General features: G+C 44.4%; 1 protein-coding gene across 1 annotated transcript in view; it reads right to left on the minus strand.

The window, feature by feature from the left end:
* The window catches only part of ALOX5 (arachidonate 5-lipoxygenase), a 45929-nt gene extending 19228 nt beyond the window's left edge, over positions 1-26701 (minus strand). Inside the window, exons 1-5 of the mRNA XM_090058279.1 lie at positions 26552-26701; positions 18154-18352; positions 12259-12340; positions 8917-9039; positions 1270-1376 (exon numbers count right to left, since the gene is read on the minus strand). Coding sequence (XP_089914405.1) covers positions 1270-1376; positions 8917-9039; positions 12259-12340; positions 18154-18352; positions 26552-26701 — 661 coding nt within the window. The remainder of the gene's footprint in view (positions 1-1269; positions 1377-8916; positions 9040-12258; positions 12341-18153; positions 18353-26551) is intronic.
* Positions 26702-27362: the final 661 nt, after the last annotated feature.

A 27362-nucleotide genomic window follows, 5' to 3' on the forward strand; every position in this document is an offset into this window, starting at 1 on the left:
GCAAATGCTCCAAGAGATTGAAACCTACGGACTTTTGGAAAGGGGTTGGCAGTAGGTCACAGCAGTGGTATGGAATATTTCCCAAGGTGACCCAGGAAAGGAATCTGTTGGGTAAAAGATCCGAGCCCAAATTCGGGAGTAGTAACAGGTTTGGGTAGTAGGGGCCCAAGACGGCAACTCACCCAATAAAAACTGTAACATACCATCCCCATTTGGAGGTAACCTCACTTGCAGAACACCGAAGGAAGAATCGCAAGCGCAGGCCGGATCAAACCGATCCCCTGAACCACCCTGTCCGTGAACAAGAACTCCCGTTCATGCTGAAGCCGCAGAGCACCCAAGTGGGACCGAAGGAAGGGGACTTTTTCCTATCACTGCTGAGACCAACCCTAAAACCATAACTAAAGAATGAAAGTATCCTTGGAGATTTGGTTTCTTGGAATTCTAGGATTGTAAGTATACCATGAGAAATTACCTTTACTTATAATTGTAGTTGTTTTTGTAATACTAATTTTTATAGCGTTGTTTCAAGGAGGAAGTGTGTTTGGAGCATTGTTTCTAATATACGTATTGTGTTTTTAATGTGTGTGGTTTTTTATAAAGCTAAGAAGTGTTATATGCATAGCGAGGAATTTTAAAATAAAATTGTGGTGTATGAATTACGTGCGCAATCAGTGTAAAATTGTGCAATCAACCAAATACTCCCCCAGCCAGGCACATTAAACGAATCAGTAAATTGTGTGGGATCTTTCTGTATTCCATAACCCACTAGAGACAATATGTACCAACATGACTGAGAAGCCTAAGACCCACGAATTTGCAAAGGGAATTAGGCTTCTAAATGGATACAGAAGTTTTGAAAATGGTGGCTTATGTCAGATTTTCAGGCCTATGTTATGCAGGAAGTCAGGGTAGAAGATTATAACTGTCCCTGCTGCCATTAAAGTCTATAAACTTGAAGAGCAACATTTGCAAAGTGCCTAATGGTGCCAGAACATGAAGACATACAAATAATGGGATTTTTTAAAGCATCTGAGTACACTGGAAAAATTTTGAAAAATCAAATCCAATCATCTACTTAGGTATCTAAGCTTTTTTAGGTGCTTTTGAAAATCTCATTAGGCATGTATCCAAGACATGGAAGGGGTAGCTGTGTCAGGCCAGAATTGCTTAGGAGCTCAAGGCTAGCCGTTTCCACTCCACCCAGTACTTAGATGGTGAATGAATGATAAGTTATTCTATGAAGCAAACGTGACCAGATAAACCCACCAGAGATTGTATTGCTGATTCGGACAAAGATCTTCTCAAAATCTGCAAAGTCACTCCAGGATGATTGAAACATGTGCATGAAGCGATTGACATACAGATTCTCCATCCTGTAGAAAAAACAAAGTGCTAAAAAAATGCAAATCATATTTTGCTTGCTCAACAGCTCCTCTAAACACTTCACCTCCTCTGACCAATAATAAACTTCCTGTGGCAAAATGTGTGAGATTATTCACCCAATAGATTGCACGTTTGCACAGTGTACCAGAAGGGACCTGGCTGGATGATCAAGTTCTGTCCCCAGTACCACGTTAGAGAATCTGACACATAAACTTTCCAAGCTCCATTCTGTCAAGATGTCCTTGGATTAAAAACGTTGTAAGAGCTAGGAATTACTATTAAAAACACTTGTGTTGGGAGTATTCTGGGGCTCATTGGTAGCGTGAGGGAGCACTGGTAGAACTAACAAAAACACCCCCATGTAGAGAAGATTTAATCTTTGCAAGATAGTTATATGGCCCCATTCCCACAGTATCAGAGGACTGCAGAGCTCTTAATGCATTTATCCTTTCCATCCAAAGCAGATGAGGAGTGTTATTAGCCTCATTCTACAGGAGGAAAATGGAGGTTAAGTGACCTGTCTCAGGTCACACTGGAAACTTGTATTAGAACAAAGGCATGAATCAGGTTCCCTAAGTCTTAGCCCTCTGTGTTAGGCCAGCCTTCTCGTCTTAGAACCTGGGCCAGACTCATCTCAGTGTCAGCAATGCAAGGTTCCCCGCAGTGCTCTGGCAATGACCTTGAGGCACTGGGTGCAGGGAACCTATTATGGATGAAGAGTAGTTCACTCAGGCAAATTCAATACTTGACTTCCTAGATGAGACTCCCAAGCAGGACACTGCTTGTAGGAGTAGATTTTTATGTAGTGTCCAACTGTCCTCTGGGGAATTACATTGACATGAAAATCACACTCATTCTTCATAGGTACATACAGCATCTAAACCTTGCATGTCAGGGCCCCAGGTGATCGCTGGAGGAGCCCAAATGGATCTTGTCCCCTCCCAGGTCACACAGCAGATCATTATGTATTTTTCTGCTAGCCGCTTCTTTCCTGTATTATTACTTTCCCCTCCCAAACCTCACATTTCTCACTTTCTCCTGCCTGTTGCACTTGCAGACCAAGAGCACCCCCATACAGGGACTGTCTCCAGGTATTAGGGCTCTGGGAAGCTTTGGGTGGTGATTTGATTCAGAGGAGATTTGGTCTGATTCTGTCTCCAAATCAAATCAGGGAACCATTTAAAAGGTCCAAATCAATTCAAATCTCTGAATCTTTGGCAAAGATTCAAAGTTTCGATGATTCAGACAGTCCCTCATGGCTGCAGCTGGGAGCTGCATCTGGACTCGGAGCCGGTAAGTAGGGGTGGGAGAGGGGGGCTGGGACCATGGGGGAACCCCTAACAGGCCCCATCCCCTGCCTATTCCCTCACCCCCCTTTTCAAAATTCTAGATCTGCCTATGGGACAGAGAAGGGGATAATGTTGGGGGTGAAATCTCTGAGAGGTTTACTGGAATATCTAATAGCATATACAGAAAGGTCAACGGTCAAACCAGACCAGGGCCAGACTGGTAAACTGCATTAATGACCAGATAAATAAAAAGCGGAATATGAAAACAGTGTTAGGGATGAGGATGAGACAGAACAGGGAGATAATCAGGACTTTGGAACTTTCCACTATATTCAGTAGGTGGCTGAATATACTTTAATATTCCACTATTTAACTGGAAGCTCAGAAACCAAATAATCTGACTAAAGACTAAGAGTCTGTCTGGACTTAGAGTCAGAAATGTCTGAATTCTAATTCTACTGTGGACAGAAATTTCTCTAGTTTGAGTCAAGTTATTCACCTCCCTGTACCTCAATTTATGCTCCTCTATGGGGATAATACTGGCCCATTCCACAGGAGTGTGACTAGCTGTTAGTAAAGCACTGCTTAGAGAAAAACCTCAAACATTATTAAAAATCCAAGGAGACTGGAGTAGATTCAAATGAAAAAGGGGCTTTGCCTGGGCACTCCTAGTTTGCTGAGTTAATGTTTGCAGATAACACTAAGAGGAAAGGGATAAGTAGCGGTCAAGAAAGAGCTGAGAAGTCAACAGGAATAAATGGAGCAAAACCTTGCAGGAAAGACCTAGGGGTATCAGTGAGCAATCCTTTCCAAGAGGGCCCTAGAATATGGGGGCAACAATAAAAGGTGCTTGGTGGTACCAAGAGGGGAATTCTTCATGAATCTGGGGGGAACTGACCCTAAGCCAGACAGATATGAAATGGTTCATTTGTTGTCAGATCAGTAGCAACATCAGGACCAAGTACAGACATTACACGTTTACTAGTATAAACCATCAGAAATTGGTCTATACCTGTAACAGAACAGAAGTTCAGCACACAGAATAAAAAATAGTTTAAAAATGATGGAACTCAGCCTAAGATTTGCCGACCTCACACTAAAGGGTGAATGTGTGTGTAACAGGAACGCCACTTTCAGAGCCTCTCCGGACGCTCGGCTCCGTCCTCCTGCAATGGGCCAATCACCCGCCCACTCTCACCTGCTACGACTTGATCTTACTTATAATTGATGGTTGATTGGAATTAGTGGGAGGCTGCCCATTTTTGTGCGCCTCAATGGCAGGGGGCGCTGCCTGCGGCTCCTTTTCCTCCCCCGCACTGCAGCCCAAGCCTCGCAGATGGTGCCTGTATGATCTAACTTGGGCCATGTTATTATGTCTCAGCCCTTCGTTTGTCCTTGGGGCTCCTAGCCACCCCGTCTCACTCTTGGGGCTCCTCACTGCCCCCTAACTCCGGGGCTGGGCCAATGTGCCCTGACCCTTCCTGGGGCTTCTCTCTGTGCAGCCGCCCCATGCGGCTGGGGTCAATACCCCTCAACACCGCTTCACACTGGCACAATCAGCTATGCCTATCCAGCACCGCTCACTGTGCCCTACAGGGCACCAAGAACCCCCAGATTACTGGGGCGCTCCTGTGAGGCCTCCTCTCACCCCTACAGCCTCACCCGGTCCTCCAGTATCATACAAACAAACACAAACCATAAGCCAACCGGCTATAACCCAAAACGCTGAGCCACAACATAGCATCTTGACCATTCAGGTCAGGGTATACATCTCACCCTACCAGAGAGAGGGAGAGCGCGAGCGCGCATCAACCCCCACCAAGAGCCCAGGGCTATTCCAGCCATCAGAGTTCTCCCCTTTGTTATGGCTGAGTTCCTCCTCCCTCGGCAGTCAGAGGGGAACTGCCCTCCTAGCCTTCTGCTTGGGCTTAAGAAGAGCTAAGCTCCGCCCCTTCCTGTCCCTAGGTTTCCCCGGTTGCTAGGGCAACCAGGACCTGCAGTCCTGATGACTGGCAGCTGCGCTTCCCTCTTCCCAACACTAGGGGTCTCTCCTGAGCCGCTTCTGCTCCCAGTCGCAGAGCGCCTGAGAGCCCTGCGACAGTGTGTTTTGTTCACTACCAATATAAACTACACTGCATGCAGAAAACCACATAACTTAGACTGATTCTGTCTCTGGCTTTTTTAAGGTCCGTATCTACCCCAGATGAAGCAGTAAGTAATATATAGCAATGTAATATAGTGTGCTATGGAGTAGAGCTAGTACAACTGCACACTCAGAAAGATATCTGATCATTGTCTTCAGAGACCAAGAAGTATCATACCTTAGGGAAGAACAGTTTCGGAGCATCAAGAATAGAAAATGTGCCAGATAATAGAAAGGGGTGCTTCCCCAGAAGTTCATCAGATGGAAAAGTTTTAAGAAAAAGCAAGAGAGAAAGCAGAAATACAAATAAAACAATGAACACTTGCTTGGCTCTGAATTACTGCTCGGGATTTATCTGTGTAATGAGAAGCCAGACAAGCTAGCCTTATGTGAGAGAACTGTCAGCAGGTGCTTGGGATCACCACTTCTCTGGGACTGAATTCAAGCAAATCAAGACAAACTGAACTCATCATGGTCATTCCCCTTCTGAGCCTATGGTGCTTATGTGACTGTTACCTCAATCAAACCAAGCAAGAGACTTAAGATCTACTCAACCCCACATATACATGGGACTCTTTAGCCTGGAAAAGCGTAGGCTCAGGGGTGACCTGATGGCCACCTATAAGTTTATCAGGGGTGACCACCAGGATCTGGGGTAATGTTTGATCACCAGAGCGCCCCAAGGGATGACTAGGTCAAACAGTCATAAACTCCTGCAAGACCGTTTCAGGCTGGACATAAGGAAGAATTTCTTTACTGTTCGAGCCCCCAAGGTCTGGAACAGTCTGCCAGCGGAGGTGGTTCAAGCACCTACATTGAACACCTTCAAGAGTAAATTGGATGCTTATCTTGCTGGGATCCTATAACCGCAGCTGACTTCCTGCCCTTTGGGCAGGGGGCTGGACTCGATGATCTCCTGAGGTCCCTTCCAGCCCTGATATCTATGAAATCCATGAAATCTATACTGGATCTCAGACTTGCTGTTGCTTTAGCAAAGTGAGAGTCATGCATGCAAGCATGTCCAGCTACTCAAAAGCCAACTCTTAAGAAAGAAAACCACAATGCTTCCTTCTCTTTTATTAATTCTGTAAAAGACTCAGAATGAAACCATTCTCCATTCAGCAATTCAGGCATTTCATAGGAGCCTTGCCAGACACTAGAAAAAAAAACAAACAAGGTAGAAGCAAAAATGCATGATATCTGTACATCTATGCCATTGGCCCAACATAGCCATACAACAGGGAGTCTAGGGTATGGATTTGGGCTTTTCAAACACTCTAGATGAACCTTAGCCCAACAAAGTGAGCTCAAGAAAACAGATTACTGTTGGTATAGGCCAGCAGTGGCCAACCCATGCCACACAAGCCACAAGTGGCATGGGCAGCTTCTGTGCAACATGCAAGCCCCAAATACCCAGTAAAGGGAGATGCTGGAACAGAGGCAGAAGAGAGCAGGAGGAGGTGTCCACTGTCACTACCAAGAGCCAGGTTAACCTCTCCCTGGCTACTGCCAAATTAAAAGGGCTTGGGATCCTCCATCTCCATATAAGACCGTGGTGGTTACAGGGCCAGGAAAGGGTTGGAAGCAACTTTCCCTCTTGCAGCATCTTCCCATTCTACTCTATTCCACTTCGTATGGCTCAAGGCTCAAGGCCCCCTGCCTCCACTCCAGCACGCTAGGGAGCTAATTCTATCGAGCATGGCTCTGGAGGCAAACATCAGAGCAACACTCAGGAGGGGAGTGGGGTTTAACTTGTGGCACACCTAGCAAAACAGGTTGACTACCACTCATGAAGGCAACCTCCCACTGTATTCTCCTGCATTTGAGTTCACTTCTAAATGTCCCAAGCAATGAGGAATACATCACAACCCTTCCCCACAAGCTTGTACATCTCCACTTGGATCAGGTTCACTCCCATTATTCCCAGTTATACCTTAACAGTATATCTCCACCTCTCTGCTCTCATCATCACCACCACACCCAGCAGGAACACTGACCCCATGGGGTTTCTACTTCTGTGTACCATTTCATTCCAAAGGTAAAACCCTAGCCTTCAAACACTGTGGTTTATTTCTTATATGAAAATATAAGATAACTGGTAAATAAATAAATGAAGGCCAATCTAAACTTTTTTTTTTATCTCAGGCATCCAAAATATTTGTCTAGTTCCTCTCCCCTTCATGCCAGGAAGGAAGCCCTGCCCTGCTGTCCAGTTACTTTACTTCAGAAGAGCTCTTGTAACACACTACTTCTTGAGAATCTCCATCAGAATGCTAAAATAAGTTTGGGTTCCTATTAAGATGGGAAACTCCCTTCTAAGATGGGAAACTCCCTTCTTGAGAGCACAGAAGCAGAAAGGGATCTTGGAGTCATTATTGACTCCAAGATGAACAGGGGCTGACAATGCCAGGTCACGGTTGGCAGGGCTAACCGCACCTTGTCATGCATCCACAGGTGCATCTCTAGGTGGGACAAGGAGGTGATCCTCCCCCTCTATGCAACACTGGTCAGGCCACAGCTGGAGTACTGTGTCCAGTTCTGGGTGCCGCACTTCAGGAGGAATGTGGACAACATGGAGAGTGTCCAGAGGAGACTGTTCCGGGGCATGATCCAGGGACAACAGGGCGGACCTACAATGAGAGACTGCGGGACCTGAACCTGTTCAGCCTTCACAAGAGAAGGCTGAGGGGGGACCTGGTGACAGTCGATAAACTCACTAGGGGGGACCAGAAGGGTTTGGGGGAGACACTGTTTCCCCTAGCTCCCCCTGGCATAACAAGGAATAACGGGCATAAGTTGTTGGAGAGTAGGTTTAGATTAGACATCCGTAAGAATTACTTCACAGTTAGGGCAGCTAGGATCTGGAACCAACTTCCAAGGGAAGTGGTGCTGGCTCCTACCCTGGGGTCTTTAAGAGGAGGCTTGATGCCTATCTAGCTGGGATCATTTGAGCCCAGTTTTTTCTCCTGCCCTGGCAGAGGGTCGGACTTGAAGTTCTATAAAGTTCCTTCCGACCCGACTTCTATGATTCTATGAAGTGTTGGCCTATAAATATTGTCACTGACACCCCCTCCCCCTCTCATTCAAATGCTCTGCACATATTTTTTTCAGGACTTTAAATATCATGTCACAAACACTATGACTGGCTATCATGTGTGGATGTTTGTGTTATAACACCAAAGGCTCTGAAATGGGGCTCTTTAGGGTTGGAAAGCTGGACCCACATGCCTACCGCTGCTGGGAAAATATAGTGTCCTTCTTCATGAACACCCTAGAATGACTCACTGCTATTAGGATACAGCTTCTTTACTTATAATAACAGATGTATGTATTTGCTTTAAAACCCCTTTTTTAATGCAAAGTCTGCTTCCATTACGAGAAACAATTCCCAGAAGGAAAAGAAAAAGGCAAGGAGGGATTAGAAGGGCTAAATGGGTTCGACGCTCAAAAAACCTATGAAAATTTTCTTCCACAAAATATGCAATGGGAGTTTTATCTCCTTTTTGGTGGTGAAAGCCAAGTGTGAATTGCCATGAATTATGGTTGTTACACCATCACGAATTTTCAACCAGAGCCTGGGATGTGGCATCCTGTCCCTAATTAGACTCTAGGACTGGTTTACCCCAAACAATGTCCATCATCTCCCAATCTGTCTCACTCCCCCTTCATGCTGTTAAAAAGATCCATAGATTCTTCAGAGCAAACCAACGGACTATGTTTTCATGAAAGAAACAGCTGATATGAGCACTAATAGGTTAGCAAGAGATTCCACCTATCCACTTGCTTCATACAGGTCTTACTTTGGTATGCTTTAGGTGTTCCACGTGGCACAACCAGCATAGCCTGGGCCCACCAGTCACTCTGTCTTCCAGATCCAAAGTTGGAATGATGCAAATTTTGAAATTAAAAACCCATACTAATTTTTTCACCATATTTTCTCCTAGTATTTAAATAATGTAGGGCCACTTGATATATTGACATTGCAATGACAGTTCTCATTTTAAATTAAAAAAAAGAACCAAAAGCAAAGCATGACATTTTTCATTAGTTTCCCAATTAAATTTTTTAACCATTTCCAAGAGTCCCAAGAACACATACGCTTTGGAGTAGTTCAAAATGAAGTCAACTCCTTTCTCGTTGTCAAACTGGATGTCACGAGGCAAATCACTGTGAGAATGGGCATCAATGCTTAAGGGGAAGCCAGGATGCCATTCCTTCCATCTGGGCAGAGAAGTTAAAAAGAAAAGGAGTCACAATAACAACATAAATAAACTGTACAGTTCTGTCTACTTCTGTGAATCATATGACTCAGTACCATGGACAATGCTTGCAGCAGATTGGTTGGGATAATGACAGTGACTTTCATAATAATTCCTTCCACCCTGAAAGATGCCAAAGAGTTTTATAAGCACACTGTGCTTTCCTCACTACCCTGTATAGTGACTTACACCTGTGCTGCAAGACATTAGCAGTCCCAATTTATAGACTCCTATATCTGCCACACACAAAGGTAAATGACTACACAAGATCAAGACTGTGGGATCAGCCCAGCCTGGCCTCCATGGGAGTTTGTTCATTGCCACAGCTGGGACCTGGGCAGAGCAAGTAACTGTTAGCACCAGCCTCCCCACTGCAGAGCAAGTAACTCCAGCCCCACTTGCAGCCAGTGTGTTTGTGTGTGTACACGCGCACCCCTTGCCCCAGATTTCCATACCTCCATCACGGATTTTTTTTTTTTTTTACTTTTCCTTTTTGTAAATTTTGATGATTACTAACAGAAATATTTTTCCACTGGTCTGTGACTGCCTGGTGAAATCATTGTTATTGATGTCTGTCACTAACAATCAAATCCTGCTAAGCCTAGGTATAAGGCTCATTCACTCAACCCTAAAATGCAGCCATGATTGAGAAGGTCAGCTGTGATTTGGTCAACATGAAACATTTTATTAAATAATAGTTACAAATTTTACAGATAAGGAAACACATAAAATGGGTAAGTAACATGTCCCAGGCTCTGCGTTGAAGTAAGTACATAGAAGCTCCTAACTTCCAATCCAATGTTCAGTGTACTAAATAGCATTTCCTCTCCAGCAGAAAGATGAATAGAAGCACACCCAGCTGGAACCAGGGATATCATTTAGTGGGCTGTAACCTACCTGAGATGCAAGGGCAACCCTGCCTCCTGTTTCCACAAAAAGATTCACAGAATTTTTAACAGTTGAAAGCACTCAGGCCTTCCAGAGGAAAGTGAACTTAAGTTAATAACCCTAGAGAAACAGCACTCCCTTAGCAATTCAGCCTCAGCCAAAGAGCAATGCTTCCTAATGGCAATGGGGTTTGTTTATCGCTTTCCACAAAGCTTGATTTGTGGCATCAGTGTGAGGATTTTAAATTTCAACATGAAAGCAGGCAATTTCTAAAATACAAGAAAAATGTTTAAAAGATTCTGCCAGACTGTATTGTTGTGTTACATCTATTGAAATCTATTGTTGTGTTACATCTATTGAGATCTATTAAGACTCTATTGTTGTGTTACATCTATTGAGATCTACATCTATTCTACTGTTGTGCTACATCTGCTGTTTCTACTTCCAAAAGGTAAACAGTCATTTTCTCAGAATTCTAAAGGGATCTATATTTGCATCTCCTTTGCATACGTAAATCAGCTCTTCTGCATCACTCCGCCTATTAGTCTGTCTCATTAGTTTTTCTTTGTGGTTGGTTTCCCATCATTTTTAAGGAAGTCTTTGTCTGATTAAATAACATCTAGGACCTGAGTTTGGAACATTAATCCATCAATTATAAAAAGTCACTCTGACCCCTACATTCATGGCAAACGATTTTCATGTGTAAGGGACACATCATTCTTCCAGTTTACCAAATGAAGACAGAATCCTAAAAGGAATTGGACAAAAAAAACAGGGTGATTGACTGGTTAATCACATTTTAGTAGTGACCTGGCCACATACTTATTCAATTAATGGTGTGACAGAGCCAAGAATAAGAAACTAAGTTATTAAACAAAATATGTGCAATAATTTTGTCACTGGTTCCTATTGCACCTTTAATTGAATATGCGGCTAGTGGTCCCAGCCTCCAGGGGACACTCCCACGTGCTCCAGAGGCTGGGAGGAGTGGTCAGCTGATGAGGGGTCCCAACTGGGGGAGCAGAGCTCCCCTGGATGGGAGTTCAAACTGATGAAGTGATCAAAGCTCTCAGCCACAAGCTCCTGTGGTTGAGTTCCTTCAGCTGACAGGGCCCCCAGCCTCAGGAGCAAAGATTGCCTGGACCCTGTACCAGCAGTATGGCATGATGGGATCTGATGCTCAATTCCACAGTCATGCTTCTTGCCATTCATGTGTGGTATGGCAGCTATCAATAGTTTAACAAACCTCTCAGAGGCCTTCTTCACATTGTCAAGATTCAACTACTCACCAGATGTGGAGTCAAGATTGTATTTTCAGGACAATTGGGCAAGGACCATCAGGTTTGTTTTGCCTTCCTCTATAGGACTGGGCATATAGGGTGTGTGTATTAACACTTAACATGCATTAAATCTAGTACCTCCGTTGTGAGGTACTAGGAAAATGCACATTAGCCTGTCTTAATGTGCATTAACTAGAGAGCACAGATTTAAGTGATGCTTAATGCATATTAACCTATTTTAGGGCTCATTAGCTAAATAGCACAGTTTTTAGTGACATTTTAATGTGCATTAAAATAAGCTAATGCACATTAAAGCATACGTGTAGATGCTCCCATACTGTTTAAAATACCTGAGCATACTTTACTTAACGAATTTCATTTCACTGCACAGTCCCATGGCACTGACTTCCCTTGGCCTCTCCTGCTTTCTTCTTATGGCACACTGTAGTTTACTAAAGCTCGGGGGTTTTGTTTCTGAAGATCCTAAGCTTGTTGGGGTTAGGGGAAGGCTAGACAGAGCCTTTGTGACTGTGCATGCAGGAGGGCTGGAATGAATGTTCCTGTGGAACCTTTTGGATTTGTCAATTATAGAGTTACCTGCGATGACAGGAGACTGGCCTCAATGACCTGAGCAGTCTCTTCTGGCCCTACATACCTCTGTTCCTAAGAAAGGCCTTACCTGAGATTGAAATGGCAACGTCGGACTGTGCTGACTTTCTGTACCAACAGTGGATTTATACCTTTAATTAATCCAGCCTCAGCAAAAGTTGTGTACAGCCAACAGGAGACAAGGATGAACAGACCCAGTTCAGCAAACTGTCCTTCCCATATACTCTAATCCTGACCTCCAGGGGAATACAGTTTCGCTGCAATGCTTGGCCTCACTGCCAAGACAGCCAACTTGTGACAGTCACCTCCATAGTTTTGTGCCACAAGCACTCAGCTACCAGGAAGGGACTGGGGCATTCTCTGGGTGCACACACTGCAAAGCAGGGATGTGAAAAGGTACTCACCGATACATTTTTTGGCGGTCTTCAAGCTCTCTGCGTCTATGCTGTTTGAGGATCTGGATCTTGTCATCCCGGGGCAGCTTTGCTGTGAAATGAAGAAGATGCACACTGTGCTGTGAGATATCTTCATTGTCCACACCTTCAGGTGGGCTGTTTCCAGCCGTAGAACTACACAAGATAGGAATGAACCACCCGGACTGTCCAGTCCAGATTCTGTGACTGCAGGCAATATAAGAAAAACTTTATTCATACTAGCTTCTCTTGCACACCACAATCACAAAGGTGCTTTGTGGTTGCAGTGTGCAAGAGAAGCCAGTATAGACAAATGTCTACAACATACCACTGGGAGAGAGCTGAGGAGACAAAGGCATCAACAATGCCTTGACTACTGTAACAGCAGGGTATTTGTCAGGGTAGCACATGGTCAGACAGTCCTAAAAAGTGGTCCAGTGGTCCAAACCATCCAGACTGCTGCAAGAGTACAATCAGTGAACACCAGCACACCCAAATCCAAATCCTATCTCCAGCCACAGTCAATGTAAAAAGCTTTAGAGGAAGTGCGGGGTCAGTGGGAAGCTAAATAATGCATTCAAAGAAGAAAATATTCGTTTCTGCTGCAAGTGACAGAAGCCTTGAAGCAAGGGTTTCCCAAGCACCTCCCACATATATTAGCAACTCAAACAGTGATCAAATGTCCTTTTACCCCTGTCATGAGGATACCAAACATTCACAGACCTCATATCCCAAAGCTTATAGCTTTGATTACTATTCCAGGAACATGCCTACCTTACTGTCCCTTCTATAAACTTACTAAGCCCCATATTAAAATAATTCAGTTTCCCTGTCTCCATTATTTTGTTCAGGAGACTGTTACAGAACTCACTCCTTTATTGTTAGAAACTTTCTAATTATTTTATAGTCTAAAACTTTTTGTGACCAGTTTTCACCCAATTAATTTTGTACCAATTTTGTCCTTACTTCAAATAGCTCTTCTCTCTCTCCCTAATATCACCCCAAAATGTACTTACAAAAAGTAATCATATTCCATCTGAACCTGCATTTTGCTAACAAACTAGTATCTCTTAAGAAAATTAAGATAAGATAAATTTTGCATTCTCTTAATCATTATAATTGCCCTTCTCTGCACCTGCTCCATTTTAAGCTAATTTTTGAATAAAGGTGACCTGAACTATGTACAGTATTCTAAATTAGGTCTAACCAGTGCCTTGCACAGTTATATGGTACTTCCCTGTTTCTGCTAAAAGTATCCCACAGAACACACCTTAAATTTGCATTAGCCTTTTTCACATCTGTTTCACATTTGCAGCTCCTGGTCATCCCGCACGTAACCAATGTCTTCCTCCACTTCCAACCAGAGTCTAGCTTATAGCAAAAGTTCTTTGTATCAGTCCTTAAGTGGCTTTGCACTTCATACCATTACTTTTATCCCATTTCTATTATTCCATTCACAAGATTATCTAATTTTTCCTATATGATAATCTGTTCCTCCTCTGTATTGGCAGTATGTCCCAAATTTTGTCATCCACAAAGTCTTTAAGGGCACATTTAGTTCCTGAGCCAAGGACACTAGTGAAAGTAGTAAACAGAATAGATCCTAAGACCGGTCCCTAAAGTTGCCTCTAATAACCTCTCTCTGATCAGATAACTGTCCTTTCACTGTAACTTGGTGTAGTCTCGCTTTTAGCCAGCTACTCATCTGCAGCTGAACTAAATATTTCCTGTGAAGTCTATTCTCAAATGCCTTGCTTAAATCTAGCTAGATCAGATCTACTGCACAGTCCTTATACTGTTCCTTATAACTTCATAGGTAGTGTATCTGTGAATTGATTTTGCGTGTCAGACACAAGTGGAGTTCTCTGCTTCAATGACAGCCTTGTTAAACATTCCCCACGGAAGAATGGCTCTAGAAAAAGGCAGCCTATCCTAGAATCACACTGTCTTTTATGGATCTGGAAGAACAATGGTAGGAGAATAAGGAAGAGAAGAATGAAAGAAAGGCTTCTTATCACTGATGGACTGATGCTCTGAACAAATAGCTTTGACCTTATTCAGTAAGGTAGAGACCAATTAAAATAAACAGAACAGGAAAGATAAGTTTATGGATCAGACCAAAGGAAAAGCAAAGCAGAAAACGTACTTTACATACCCAAAAGGAAATGTGAATGCAGCCACTAGCACTTTTAAGGAAATGCCTGTTTAAGGTTCAGAGACAATGCTGGCAGATGTAATGGAGCTGATAACAACCTAATCTATATCTGGCTGGCAAACTTGCTAAACTACTGAGATCTTGCTAATATTAATCCTTTATTTCTTCACATACCAAAAGCTATACACTGCTTTTTGCCCCTGAAAGACAGTCCTGAAAATAATACACATGAAAATCCCTTTCCAAGCTCCTAAAGGGGAGACCTTCTGCAGTAAGCCAGAGCTGAGAAAGTTTGGCCTAGACCATTAATGGCCTTAACCATACTGGGTGCATCTAACAAAAGACTAATCTAATGTGCAATAAAGTATCAGCATCTACATGTGTGTGGGATTTACTGTGCAATATAATTAGGCTAATGCACATTTTTCTGGTACCAACAATTACAGGTACTAAATTAATGGCACATTAGCTACCACACAGTAGTGCATGTGTAGATGGTGACTGAGAGCAAACTGCTCCTAGTCAACCTGGCCAGCAGAAGCCACAGGGGGCAGGGAGACCTGTCCCACTTGGCAGGACATTGCCTGCCAGCCACAGGGAGCTCAGGACCCTCCCAATCTCCATGTTGCTGGCAGACAGCATCCCTGCCCAATGCGGTGGGGGCTCTCCCAGCCATGTGGGAATTGGGACCTTCCAATTCTCACATGGCTTGCAGTGTCCCCACCGAGTGGGGACAACTCTCCCAGTCACATGGGAATTGGGAGTGGCCTTGTGCCTCCTGCCAGCCCTAAGGCTGACATCTGGGGGTGCCTGGAGTTCCCCCTGGCTGCTGCAGGGGGGCCAGAGCAGGACAGGAACAGCGCTGGATTAGGCTGCTCCAGTCAGGAGCCATTTGCTCCCGATGAGGTATATGTGTAAACCTATGCCCTAGAGCACTTTAATGAGCCTCATTTTTTTCTGAAAAGAAAATTCAGGTGCATTAATTCCACATGCAGACATGTCCACTGAAAACCAAACTCCTAGGCTCAGTGTATCCCTAATTAGAGAGTTGGTGAGCTAAATGCAGAGATAGCAATTAAACAAAAGCCCAACTTTCCAACAATATCTTCAGGCACAAGACTAACATTTTTAGTGGTTCATTATTCTTTGGCACATTGCAGCAATTAAACTTCAGTGATGGTATGTCTATGCAGGGGCAGCAGTGTTCCGTCATGCAGCTGAGGAATGTGCACCTACCTTCTCCCATACCACGTGCATTAATCAAGGAAATGAGGTGATGAGGATGCCCTAGGTGCCGGAAACCAGTCTTAGCCATTTTTAAAGGCCCAAACAGGCTGCAAGAGCACAACTGAAGAGAAGGCCCCAGCTTCCTCTTAAGTGATCATAGCATGAACCCTTCAAGCATTCCAAACAGCACATTCAGTAGTGTGTTTTAAATAATGACTGCAGCCAACTAAGCAAATGGTAATTGAGGTTTAGCAAGAAAGGTATAACAAGAAACCACTTGCTAGAAGGTCTTAGCATCAGGTTTAATTACTAATGAACTGATGAATAACAAAATTGCTTACAAAGCTTACATGTGCATACTGTAGGCTCTATTATATTAATAACAATACATAAACTGTGTAGCCTGGTGTAGTTTATGCATTGCTATATTGTATCTCTAAGCTTGTGCTAGGTTTCTTGAACTGTTGGAAGCTTCAGATAAATATAAAGGCAGGCAGTTCCTTATCTTTTTTTACCACAAGATAAAGAAATGAAAGCAGGAAAAGAATAAGACAACACTCCAGGCCAATAAGAAAAGAGATAAGAAAGCCTCCCTTCAGTTTCACAATGACATACGTTTTGGTTAGGTGGTACATTCCACAATCACTGGAGGGATGGTTTAGGTGGATTTCCAAGAGTACCAGGCAGACAAATGGAAGTGAAACCAGCCTATCAGAAAATGTGTGCTGGAGCTAAACGTATCTCTATGTGGACTTGAGCTAAAGGGAAGTTGAGACAGAAGAGCGGGAGCATCTACATGAGATACTTCACTCATTCTACTGCACATTAGTACAGGTGGCAAAAGCCATGCTAATGTGCTAATGGATAGATTAGTCCAAATAGCATTAAGCATCACCAAAAAAGTGTTTGTTTACACTCATGTGCAGTAGCCTTAGTCTAATGAGTGTTAAGTATCACAAAAAAGCATCCATTTGCACTGATGCACAGTAGCACCAATCATAGCGCATTAGGTTTAGTACCTGTTATTACAGAGCACCTATACACAATGGACCTCTGCTCCAATGTGTGCTAATTAGCATGTGTCAGAGCAGATTCAACTGAGTCTGCTGGAGCATGCTAATTAGCACACCCTAGCAGCCTCCAAATCATGTGTATTCAGTGCCCCTGCATTTCAATATGGTGGCAGAGGTGCTTTAACTAAAACTCATTTGATGAGCTTTAGTTAACGTGCCCCACAACCATTTTCAAGCACAGAACCCTGAATATACAAGACACTGCAGGTGCTTTAATTCAAACAGCTCTCAGAGCCACTCTAATTAAAGCAGTGAGTAGCCCCCTCTACCCCAGAGCATGTGTACAGATGCCCAAAAGTACTAAATTTAATGCATCATAATTATAGCACATTAATGAATATGTAGATGAGCCCAGGAAGTCCCAAAAAGGACTTGATTCTGGCAAAATCCCATCTTCCCCACACCAGTCCTCCCCTAGCACGGGGGCAGGCAAGCAGTTGAGTCCTACTATAATGGGCAGCCAGAAAGGCTCTGGAGTAAGTGTGTCTTTTGCTTTAGGTGCAAGCAGTTGAAAGCCAGGCAATAGAACTGTCGCCTGCCTCTTGTCAGTAACTAGTCAGCAGCACACCTGTAACCTAGATAGCCTGATAGCATGCTCAGAGCCTGGGTGTCCCTGGGATGTCCTCACAATTGCATTTCCAAAGTTAAAGTGCATGGAGCAGGAGGGTGGAGTCTGTTTCCCTTAGTGGTGTGACCCTGCTGCCACAGTGTAGACATTGCTAGAGGCACAACTACAGGGCCACTGAAATGGCAAAGGAAGAATAGTGGTAACCTGATCAGGCTAAAGCATAGGTCCCAGATAAAATCAGTTGCCACCAACAATGCCAACCATTCACTTCACTACATGTAACCCTATCAGCCTTATTCCTGGTTCTTGCAGGATAAAGACACCTCTTTTCCAGTGAATCCAATTGCCAGCTAGCCCTGATGCTCTGCAAATTGGATTTTCATTGTATAAGCAATGGTTTCCTGGGTTTGAGATGGACCCTAAGAAAATAGGACAATTTCATGGTGGATAATACCTGGAGAACTGGTATGGTTTAGGGTCTCAAGTTTAAGCAACAAGGGAATGTTTGTGCAAGGACTTAAAAGGGCTTCCAGCAGTGAAGAAGTAGTAGTAGTGTGCTGAGGATTCCCCCATCTAGAATCACTCCCTAGCCCATGTCCCATGTTCTCAAAACTACCCAGCTCAATTGCTAACTCCAGACTGGGCAAGCACTTGATAAATCTGCATTTGGGGCCTGATCATTTGGAAAAACCTATCCCACAGTGTCAGGAAAAGGAAGTAATGTCAAGCATGTACGATGGATTCACAACTGAGAAAAAAGGGGAGAGCAATTGAAGAGAAGGCTAGGATCCCAAACAAGAGGAGACCAAAAGATGGAAAAGAGTCTGTGCTTTACATGTTGTACATTCTGTTGTGGTACTCACCTGCTCCATTTCGGAGGACAATCTCTTTTTCATCTGTGATCCATCTGTAACAGGGAAACTCCAGGTAGTCACCTATCGGTGTTTTCACAGTAATGTACCTAAGATACCAATCATCCAAGTACCAATACTTTCGCTTCTCAATTTTTATCAACTGGATTTCTCCCAGGTCTTCTGCCACAGTAACATCATAGGAGTCAACCTACAGAGAAAAGATGTGCTTTGTGACCTAGAGAATGCACAGAAGGCACAACCGAATCTAAATGGCACCCTTTACCATTCCCCTGTATCCTTAGATTATGTGGCTACCAGTAAAAAGGAACTTTCTTGTTTTTGGCTGGGGAGGAAAAGAATGGGTTATTTTTAGACTACAAATGAATAGAAAGATGGGGAGAACAAAATCAAAAGAAGAGCAAAATACGAGTATTCCAGAAATATGGAACAGATGAAGAATCTATATTATGATGTAATGGCTTTTTGCAATTTTGAAACTAATCTGTTGAGGGTGCAATGAAGTATTAACTACAGGCGGAATATCATTATAACAAAGCCCTTTTAACAAAAATTCCAGTGCAATGAAAATATTTCCAAGCCTGGGTTATGTTCGCATAAGAAAACATACCAAATGGATCTCACCAAAATAAAATCCATTGCTCTAAATGCCTTTTCCAGTCCTTGATGACTGTACAGATCTGGTTATGACAGAATTTTTCCACACTGTCAACATATAGCATTATTCTGAAAATAGAAACCTGGAGACTAAGGGCAGGTATGTACGGTCTGTGACTTCCTCCACATCGGGGGTAACTGCCCCTCTGCCTACTTTCCCCCACCATCTCTCAGATTAAAAAGATAAAGCTTCACACCCTAGCTCTGAATGAGCCACACCCCACAGAGCAAACTGTAAGCACAGAAAGAGCTCTTTCTTCACCTCTGGTAAATCCCCATGCCCTGAATACTGGCAGTAATCTGTTCCTTTGTCCATATCCAACATTTCTATCTTTTGACACTAGGGTACAGATCACAAGTTAAAAGGGGACAGGATTTAACACACATCAGCTGCCCCAGTGGTAACTTGATATGCCCACCTTACCCTATGGCAACTATTCTATTCCATTCAAAGCTAAGTTCCCACTTTAGCTTCTACTTACCGTGGAGTAAAAGTAGGTATACGAGTAGTCGGGGAAAATGCAAATTGCCTCTCATCTTATCCCTTGTTACAAAATAAGGGGCTCTGGCTTCAGATCAAATCTATACTGCAGAATTTTACCTGCAGAACTCAGATTCTACCAGTAAAACTGTGGGTGTCTCCATTAAGAACTCTTCTGTGGCAGGAGAACCCCTTCATTCAGACAGCGGAGAAACATCATCTCTCTGACCAAAATAAAGCTTCTACTGCCATCTAGTAGATAGCAGAAGGTGCATGTAGACACACCCATGTCTTCTGCCAGCTGCTGTTTTCCCTTTGACAGCTGGTGCCCTCCCAGGATGTACCTGGCCCTACTCCTACTACAGCTACTCTACTAGAACTACGTGGAGCCACCAGGAGCTGTGCAGATGTGAATATATTCTTATGGATTTACCTGGGCAGCTGCTGGCACAAGTTCTGGAAGCAAAGGGGTAGACAAAGCCTTAACTGGGATCTGTTTAGTAAGTCAGAATAGCAGTATTTGGCACATCCTTTGTATTGCCATAAGGGCTACAAAGGTTTGAGGTAAAGAAGCATCAGGCTCCATATCATGGCACTGCTGAATTGGCCGAGTTATGAAACTAGAAGCCAGAGCCCAGTCAACTAAAAGAAGCACTTCAGCAAAAGATATTTTTAATACAGAACATTATAACATTATGCAGGGACAGTTAGACAAAGCATGAGGCTGTTAAATCCTTTTTGGAATGGAAGGGTTTTTGTTCATCCATTTAAATTTGCAACTTTGTGTGGCTGCAAGATGGTACTTCCCTCTTTTGTGGTTTTGAACATTTTTAGTATTTTTAGAAACTGACCAGCTGTAGTCAAAATGCTGAATGTCTCCGTGTGCCACAGCCTTTTAAGGTTAAGCTGCATGCAGGCGTTCTGTCATTTTGACCAGGAGTGGTCTACCATACATTTCTTGTTCTGTGACTTACCAATGCTTCCCACCAACATATAGTCACTGGGGTCAGGCCCACTCTCATAATTACTATATTGATTTAAAAGGAAAATGAAATTCAAAGAATACAAGTGTAGAAAACACAGAAAGAAAAGCCAAAGCAAATAGTAACGTGTAAAAGGCCTTTACACTGCATTTATTTTTCAAATTCATGCAACATGAACTCAATCTCGATATCAACATTTGGAAGCATTTAAGCCACGAAGCCTCTTCCCTCCTTACTTCATTCAGCACTGGTATTCAGTGCTCTTCCTGAGCACTGCAGCTCTAGACCACTGAATGCCCATTAATATCAGCTGAGGATGGCAATTTTGTAATGAGAACATCTGTCAGTTATGTACTGAGCTGATGGCATATACTTCTCCCACAATCCACTTCATGTGGCTGTCAGACCATAACCGCTGTTGGCCAAATATAATGAGAACTGACTTATAGAAGTTAAAGATAGGAGAAAGCCTTCAAGCCTTCCTGCATGTCCTTCAGTAATTGCAAGTTAATTTTCAAGTAGATTATCCAGCCAAGTTTTAAACTATCACAAATGATACAAATAGTGGCTATTATTATTATTATTATTATTATTATTATTGACTTATACTCGGTGATCCTGGGCCCTGGAGGCTGCCTGGCTTTCTCTCTCTCTCTCCCTTTCTCTGTCTTGCTCTTTCTTTCTCTTTCTTGTCATGAAAATGAAAAGTGAGGGTTTTTTTAAATACAATCCCTTCGTAGATGTATAAATGGAGATCTCTCTATAACAAACATTACAGACAAGTCTATGCTGACGATACCATGTACAGCCAAGTATCAGTTGCCAGGAAGTTGAACATGCAGCACACGCCTGCTAAATGTGTCAGCAACATTCAGTAACTGTGACAGGCACATCCTAGTACAATGTGCTAGCCAGGTGCCCCCTCCTCTTTCTTGTCTCGTTCTTTAAGACTGCATGTTCTGTGGGGGAGATAAATAAATAAATCTCTTTATTTTACACAGTGCCCAGCACAATAGATCCATCACCATAATATCAAAATGCTACATAAAATAAAGATGAGGATCAAAATCTAAAAATGACAGAACAATGCAAAGCAGACACAAATAAAAGAAAAGAGCACAACCATGCCTAATCCACTGGGGCAAATCACTCAGCTAATGGATAACCTCTTCTTGCAGAAGGAGCACTATAATAAAATTCTACCCCACCGTCCCAGAAATAGGAATCTAGAAACATAAGACTGCAAGGGGTCTCCAAGGCAATTGAAAGCTACTCATTTATCCAAAAAGAACCTCATTATTTTTAATCTTTTTATGGTTGTCAAAGTTGCAGAGTTAATTGCACCCCAGTGCCTCAAAGGTTTCCTCAGGATGCCCTACTTTATTCTCAATCCTCTGTTGTCTTTCACACCATGGAAACACACCTTCCTCTTCTCCAGAACAATATGGGTGTGTACTTAATGTAACTGGAATGAAAACCCAAATTATGTAATAAGCATCTGTGTCTTCGTGCTTCCTTTTTTCTGCCTCTGAGTCTTTTCATCTTTCTTTTATTCTTCCCCCCTTGGTTCTGTGACCTGATTATGATCATTGTTAAAGTACATCAAAAAAGGCAATAAGTTCATTTATCATTGGGGGGGGGGGGAATGAAAAATAATGGTAAATACTTTGACTCCCAAACTGAATGTTCAGAGTTGTTACATCCGCATGTACTGAGTGAATTGTCCTGGTATGTGCGCTTTCCAAAGTATGCAACCTTGGGGAATGATCATTCTGCCCCCATGAGCAACAAACTGTACCCATGGACATTTTAAGAAGCTAAACCCCAAAGTAGAAGGCAGTAAATTAAGTGTACAAGACTGGGTATTTACATACAATATATTCATTTGTGCTTGGTAACTTCACTGCATACATGGAGATTATATCTATGACATAGTATGGATATATGTGATTAGAATGAGTCTACCCAAATATGAGTTCTTTGTGGTTCATATGTGGGTTTCAGCAAGTTGTAGAAATGGCCAGATGTACAATTTGATAATTATTCTTCTTGCACATGTTATTTTAAACATGTTATGTTATTTTAAAGCTGTTTGTACTGGGGACAATCTTGCGCATGGGGAACTAAAAGCTGTCACACAATAAAACTCAGAACTAAATTTCCGAACAAACAGTTTATTGGCTCTGTCAGGCATGGCTTGAGATATACTTACAACTGATTGAGTTCTCAAGGACCTGTGTCCAAACAACTCCTGAGGGGATGACAAAAAAACAACTTTTCCAAATATAAATTTAGATTGGAAAAATGCATTTCTTCTCTGGACATGCTCATAGGGTAGTTCTCTTAACAACAGCAAAGAAAAAGCCAGCTTAAGCTGCAAATAAAAATAAAATATGGAACGCGGGGCAATGCACCATCAGGAAATTTCTCAAAAAGAACATTATTAAAAAAGATGAATAGTGTGTGTCCAGTAGTCAGAGTAAGCCCTCTGAAAATCAGAATCTGGTGTTCATTGTACAGGGCTTTTGAGCATCCCATGCCCCTTACTCTCTTTGAATATCTGGCATGCAAATCGTTTGCTCAGAATTTATCCGCAGCCTCATATGTTGTACACCCAATGAACACAGAGGATAACATTATGAAAACAACAGAATGGGTGAACTTGGTCCACCTGTGGAAAAGAAATTGTGAAAGTGGGTGAGGCCACAAGGACTCACGGACTATACCCTGGAACTTTTGTTCTAAGGACAAAACTGATTCTTTTTACAGATGGTGCTTGTGACTACCCTGTTTGGAGTAATCATGAATTACTGTGAGAAAAGGGTTTCCTGGAAAAAAATTGGGGTAGAATTCTTCTCACCGCTTGTACTGAAAAGCAAGCATTTTTCTACCATAGCTTATTTTTTCCTGTGCCTGTCTCTTCGTTTTTCTTTAATTTTCCCCTTCCAGTCACATACACAAAAGTGATCTTTGCACACAGTTCTTCACATGAAAATATGCTAACCTTAACCACAGACTCCAAACATAGCATCTTATATAAATGAGACACTCTAGTTGCCTAATATCGCATATATATTAAATGCATACCGTAAAAATGGAAACGTATGTGGTATCAGATAAACATTTCAAGCTATTTGGAAAAGTAAATTTGCATGAGAAGAAAAGTACTAATTTGCATTACATTAGCACCCAAAAGCTTCACTCATTGAGCTAAGTGCCCAACAACTATGCAACAAAAGACAGAAAATGTCTATCCTCCCTGAAGGTACACATTGTATCAAATATAAGATAGGTAAATTTTTCAAGAATAGGCACTATATACCGAAGGCCCTCTTGGGCTTTATACTACATCATTAAGTTAACACTGACATCCATAGTACCCCTACTCAGCTGTCTTCTAATGCTGCAGGCATGACAATACTCCTGTGGGGACTTAAAAACCCAGAGATTCCTGGTTACGTCTTGTTTCTCTGCTCAGGGTCACAGAGGCTGCCACATTTGGGGGTCATGAAAGAATTTTACCACATGGCCAGACTGGCAAAAAATGTGGGGATTTTTGCCTTCCTCTGCAATGGAGGGTACGGCCCATTTCCTGGGATTTCTCAAATGTACCTTAATAACAGGAGCCCCAGAATCCACATTGACAGTATCCTCACCCCCACTCCCCGCCCCCGTTTTTTACCCATGGCATCTAAAGATATTCTCAGCGTTTTGGGGCATTGTGCTTAATACTTGTGCAAGTGGGTTGTTTGTGCATTTTTTAGAATAAGTTAGACAAGCACTTGTCTCAGATAGTTTAGACAGGGGTGATGCTGCTTGAAGCAGGAGATTGGATTAGATGACTTCTTGAGGACCATTTAATCTCTAATTTTCTATGATGTTATGATTCTATAGCCTCCAGTGTCATCTGCAGCGCATCTCTAGCTTGTTCCCAGAGGGATGCTTCTGAACAAGTCTGCGGACATGCACACACACCTCAATCTCGGAAATCATAGAATTATAAAAAGTTAGAGTTGGAAGGAACCTCAGGAGGTCATCTAGTCCAACCCCTGGTCAAACCAGGACCGGCCCCAACTAGATCATCCCAGCCAAAGCTTTGTCTAGCCAGGTTTTGAAAACCTCCAAGGATACAGCTTCCACCACCTCTCTGGGTAACCTGTTCCAGTGTTTTACTACCCTCCTAGTGAGAAAATGTTTCCTAATACCTAACCTAAACTTCCCTTGCTGCAACTTGAGGCCATTGCTCCTTGTTCTGTCATCTGCCACCACTGAGAATAATGCATGGGGGTGCTGATCCCCCCCCCCCCCGGTCTGTAGGATTGCCCGCACAGGGACCCCTGCAGGACTGGTCGCAGGGGAGGCACATGGCTCCCCCCGCCCACAAAGGCGGCACCAGTCGCTCATGAAGAACAGTCTAGCTCCATCCTCTTTTGAACCCCTCTTCAGATAGTTGAAGACTGCTATTAAATCCCCCCCCACACTCTTCTCTTCTCTAGACTAAATAAGCCCATTTCCATCAGCCTTTCCTCGTAAGTCATGTCCCCCAGCCCCCTTACCATTTTTGTTGCTCTCCGCTGGACCCTCTCTAATTTGTCCACACCCTTTCTGTAGTGGGGGGCCCAAAATTGAACACAGTACTCCAGATGTGGAAGAGGGGACTAATCACTTTGCTTCACCTATTGACAACACTCCTACCAATGCAGTCCAGTATGCCGTTACCCTTCTTGAAACAAGGGCACACTGCCAGCTCATATTCAGCTTATTGTTCTTGTGGCAGTGAAACTGCTATGGACGTGTGCCTACAGTGAAATGAAGGAGGTGGTCTGGTAAGTGAAAATGAAGTCAGCTTCACTGATGCAATTTTTGTTTTTGTGCATGCAAGCAAGTAGAGATGGGCCAGATGTAATCGGGAGAGTCCCACCTTTGACATGCCAGGAACAATGTATAGATGTACCCTATTGCTCTGCAAGTAAAGACCCCTAGACCCCTCAGTATTTCTCAGGAGGCATGCACACAACAGATCCAATCCTGATTTCACCCCCTGCTCCTGTTGTGTGGGAGACCATCCGGTAACTCCATATGAAAGCAGATAATGGCAGAACCCCCATCTCACAGCCAAAAACTGAACCGTTAAGAGATTCACTCTGCTCGTGGGAGACACAAGTTCAAGCGTGCCTGATTTACACCATGGATTTAAAACAGATTTTTTCCTACCAGCCAGGAGAGTGCCTAGCTGCTGGATTTTCAGGATTTCTGAGGTCAAGCACTCCCTGACTTTCTCCTGAAGCTGTTTCGTTTTGTATACAATATGTAAATATTTGTGTAAAATACTTGAATATTCTCTCTAGCTAGAAAGACAGGGGGCTGTAGGCTTGGATGCCAATCCCTGCTCAGAATACCCCACTGCCCAGTGGTCAGGGGCGTCTCCTGGAAAGAGGGAGATGTGGGTTCAAAACAGTGTCCTGAATGAGGCAGAGAAGGGATTTGACCCTGGTCCATCACGAATCAGGGCCGCACTGGAGCCATCAAGCCACACTGCAGTAACAAGTCTCCCTCTCGTATTTTTTTGTTTAAAGAAAAAGTGGCGAACCTGGCGCCGACGGCTTACAGCGGACTCACCCGGCAGGACGGGCTCCTCTCAAAGGGCTGAGCTGGAAACGCTCCCCTCCCCCTGCGCCCCTTGGCAGTCTCAAGCCCGCTGCGCTCCCACAAACCGGCTTTCGAGCCTGCCGTGAGGAGACCCCGGGCAGGCGCTGCCCCTGCGAAGCCGGCGGGAAGCGGCGTCTCCCAACCAGCGCGGGCCCCCGGTCTCGCCGGCAGCCGAGGGGCGACACTCAACAGCCCCCCCCCAGCCACCTGTGACATGGGAAACTAAGGCTCCTCAATCATTTCAGGGCTGCAGGTTGTAGCCGCGTTGGTCTCCGGCCACCGGCAGACACGGCTCTTCGGGTCAGTGCGAGATCTTGTATTAGACCGACTAATAAACCAGCCCGAAGAGGGCTAGAGGCGTTTCTACCCGAAGAAGGATTTTCCCAACTATTGTAGCCGGTCGAACGACAGGTCCCAGATTGACCCAAAGGACCTGTGGTTTCGGCACGGTTGAAGAGCCGGTCGCTAAGAGGGAACCTCGGCCCGGACGTGAGAGAAAAGGCGGCGAGCAGCGGCCGGCGGGACTGGAGCAGCACGGAGGAGCCGAGCCAGGGCTGGGAGCTCCGCGCCTGCGCGCGCCCCGCGAGCGCCCGGGCCCGGGCCGGGGCCGCGCACTCACCGAGCCGCGCTCGAAGTCGTTGTAGAAGGGCTTGTCCAGGAGGTGCCGCTCGCTGCAGCCGGCCGCGCCCTGCAGGCTCACGTACACGTAGTCGTCGGTGCCCGCGAACCACTGGCTGCCCGTGGCCACGGTCACCGTGTAGGACGGCATCGCGCCAGCGCCGCCGGCCCCGGCCGCCGCCTCATATAGCCCGGGCCGCCCCTCCCCGGGGCCAGGACAGCCCGCCCAGGCGCGGGCGGGGGCTCCGCGCCTTCCCCAGCCCCGAGCGGGACCCGGAGCACAAGCGGCAGGAGCGCCCCGCCGCGAGGGCCCCCGCATCCCTCGGGCAGGGCCGGCTCCTTTGTCACCTTGGCTCCGCAGAGCACCTCTGCCCACAGCGCGTCAGGGTGCTTTTAGCAGGGGGGCTCCCGTCCGAAACCTCCGGGTTTACCTGTGAATCCGGTCGCCACACCCGGCATTGCACGGCACAGCACCGCGCCTGGGCAGCGCTCTCACAGGGATGGTGTTGCCGGGATGGTCCAGGAATTGAGAGACAACGACTTTTTGGATTAGTAGCTTTTATTGGATCAACTGCACAGTTGGGGTAGAGTTAAGCACACTTCTGAATCTGCATTTAAACCACTGAACGCCAGGAAACACCGTTAAGGTGGATACCATTAAGTGATATAAGCTATATGCATCTGCATGGCACTCCCCTGGGGAAAAGGCTGACAGGGCATGCATGGAGCCTGGCTTATCATACCCAAGGAAGTGAGAGACCAAACTATTCAGGAGAGAGTTGCCTGTAATACATACATGCAGCCGGGGAACA

Source organism: Crocodylus siamensis, chromosome 7 (assembly GCF_052110815.1).
Source record: "Crocodylus siamensis isolate JL-2025a chromosome 7, ASM5211081v1, whole genome shotgun sequence".
NCBI classification, from domain to species: domain Eukaryota; kingdom Metazoa; phylum Chordata; order Crocodylia; family Crocodylidae; genus Crocodylus; species Crocodylus siamensis.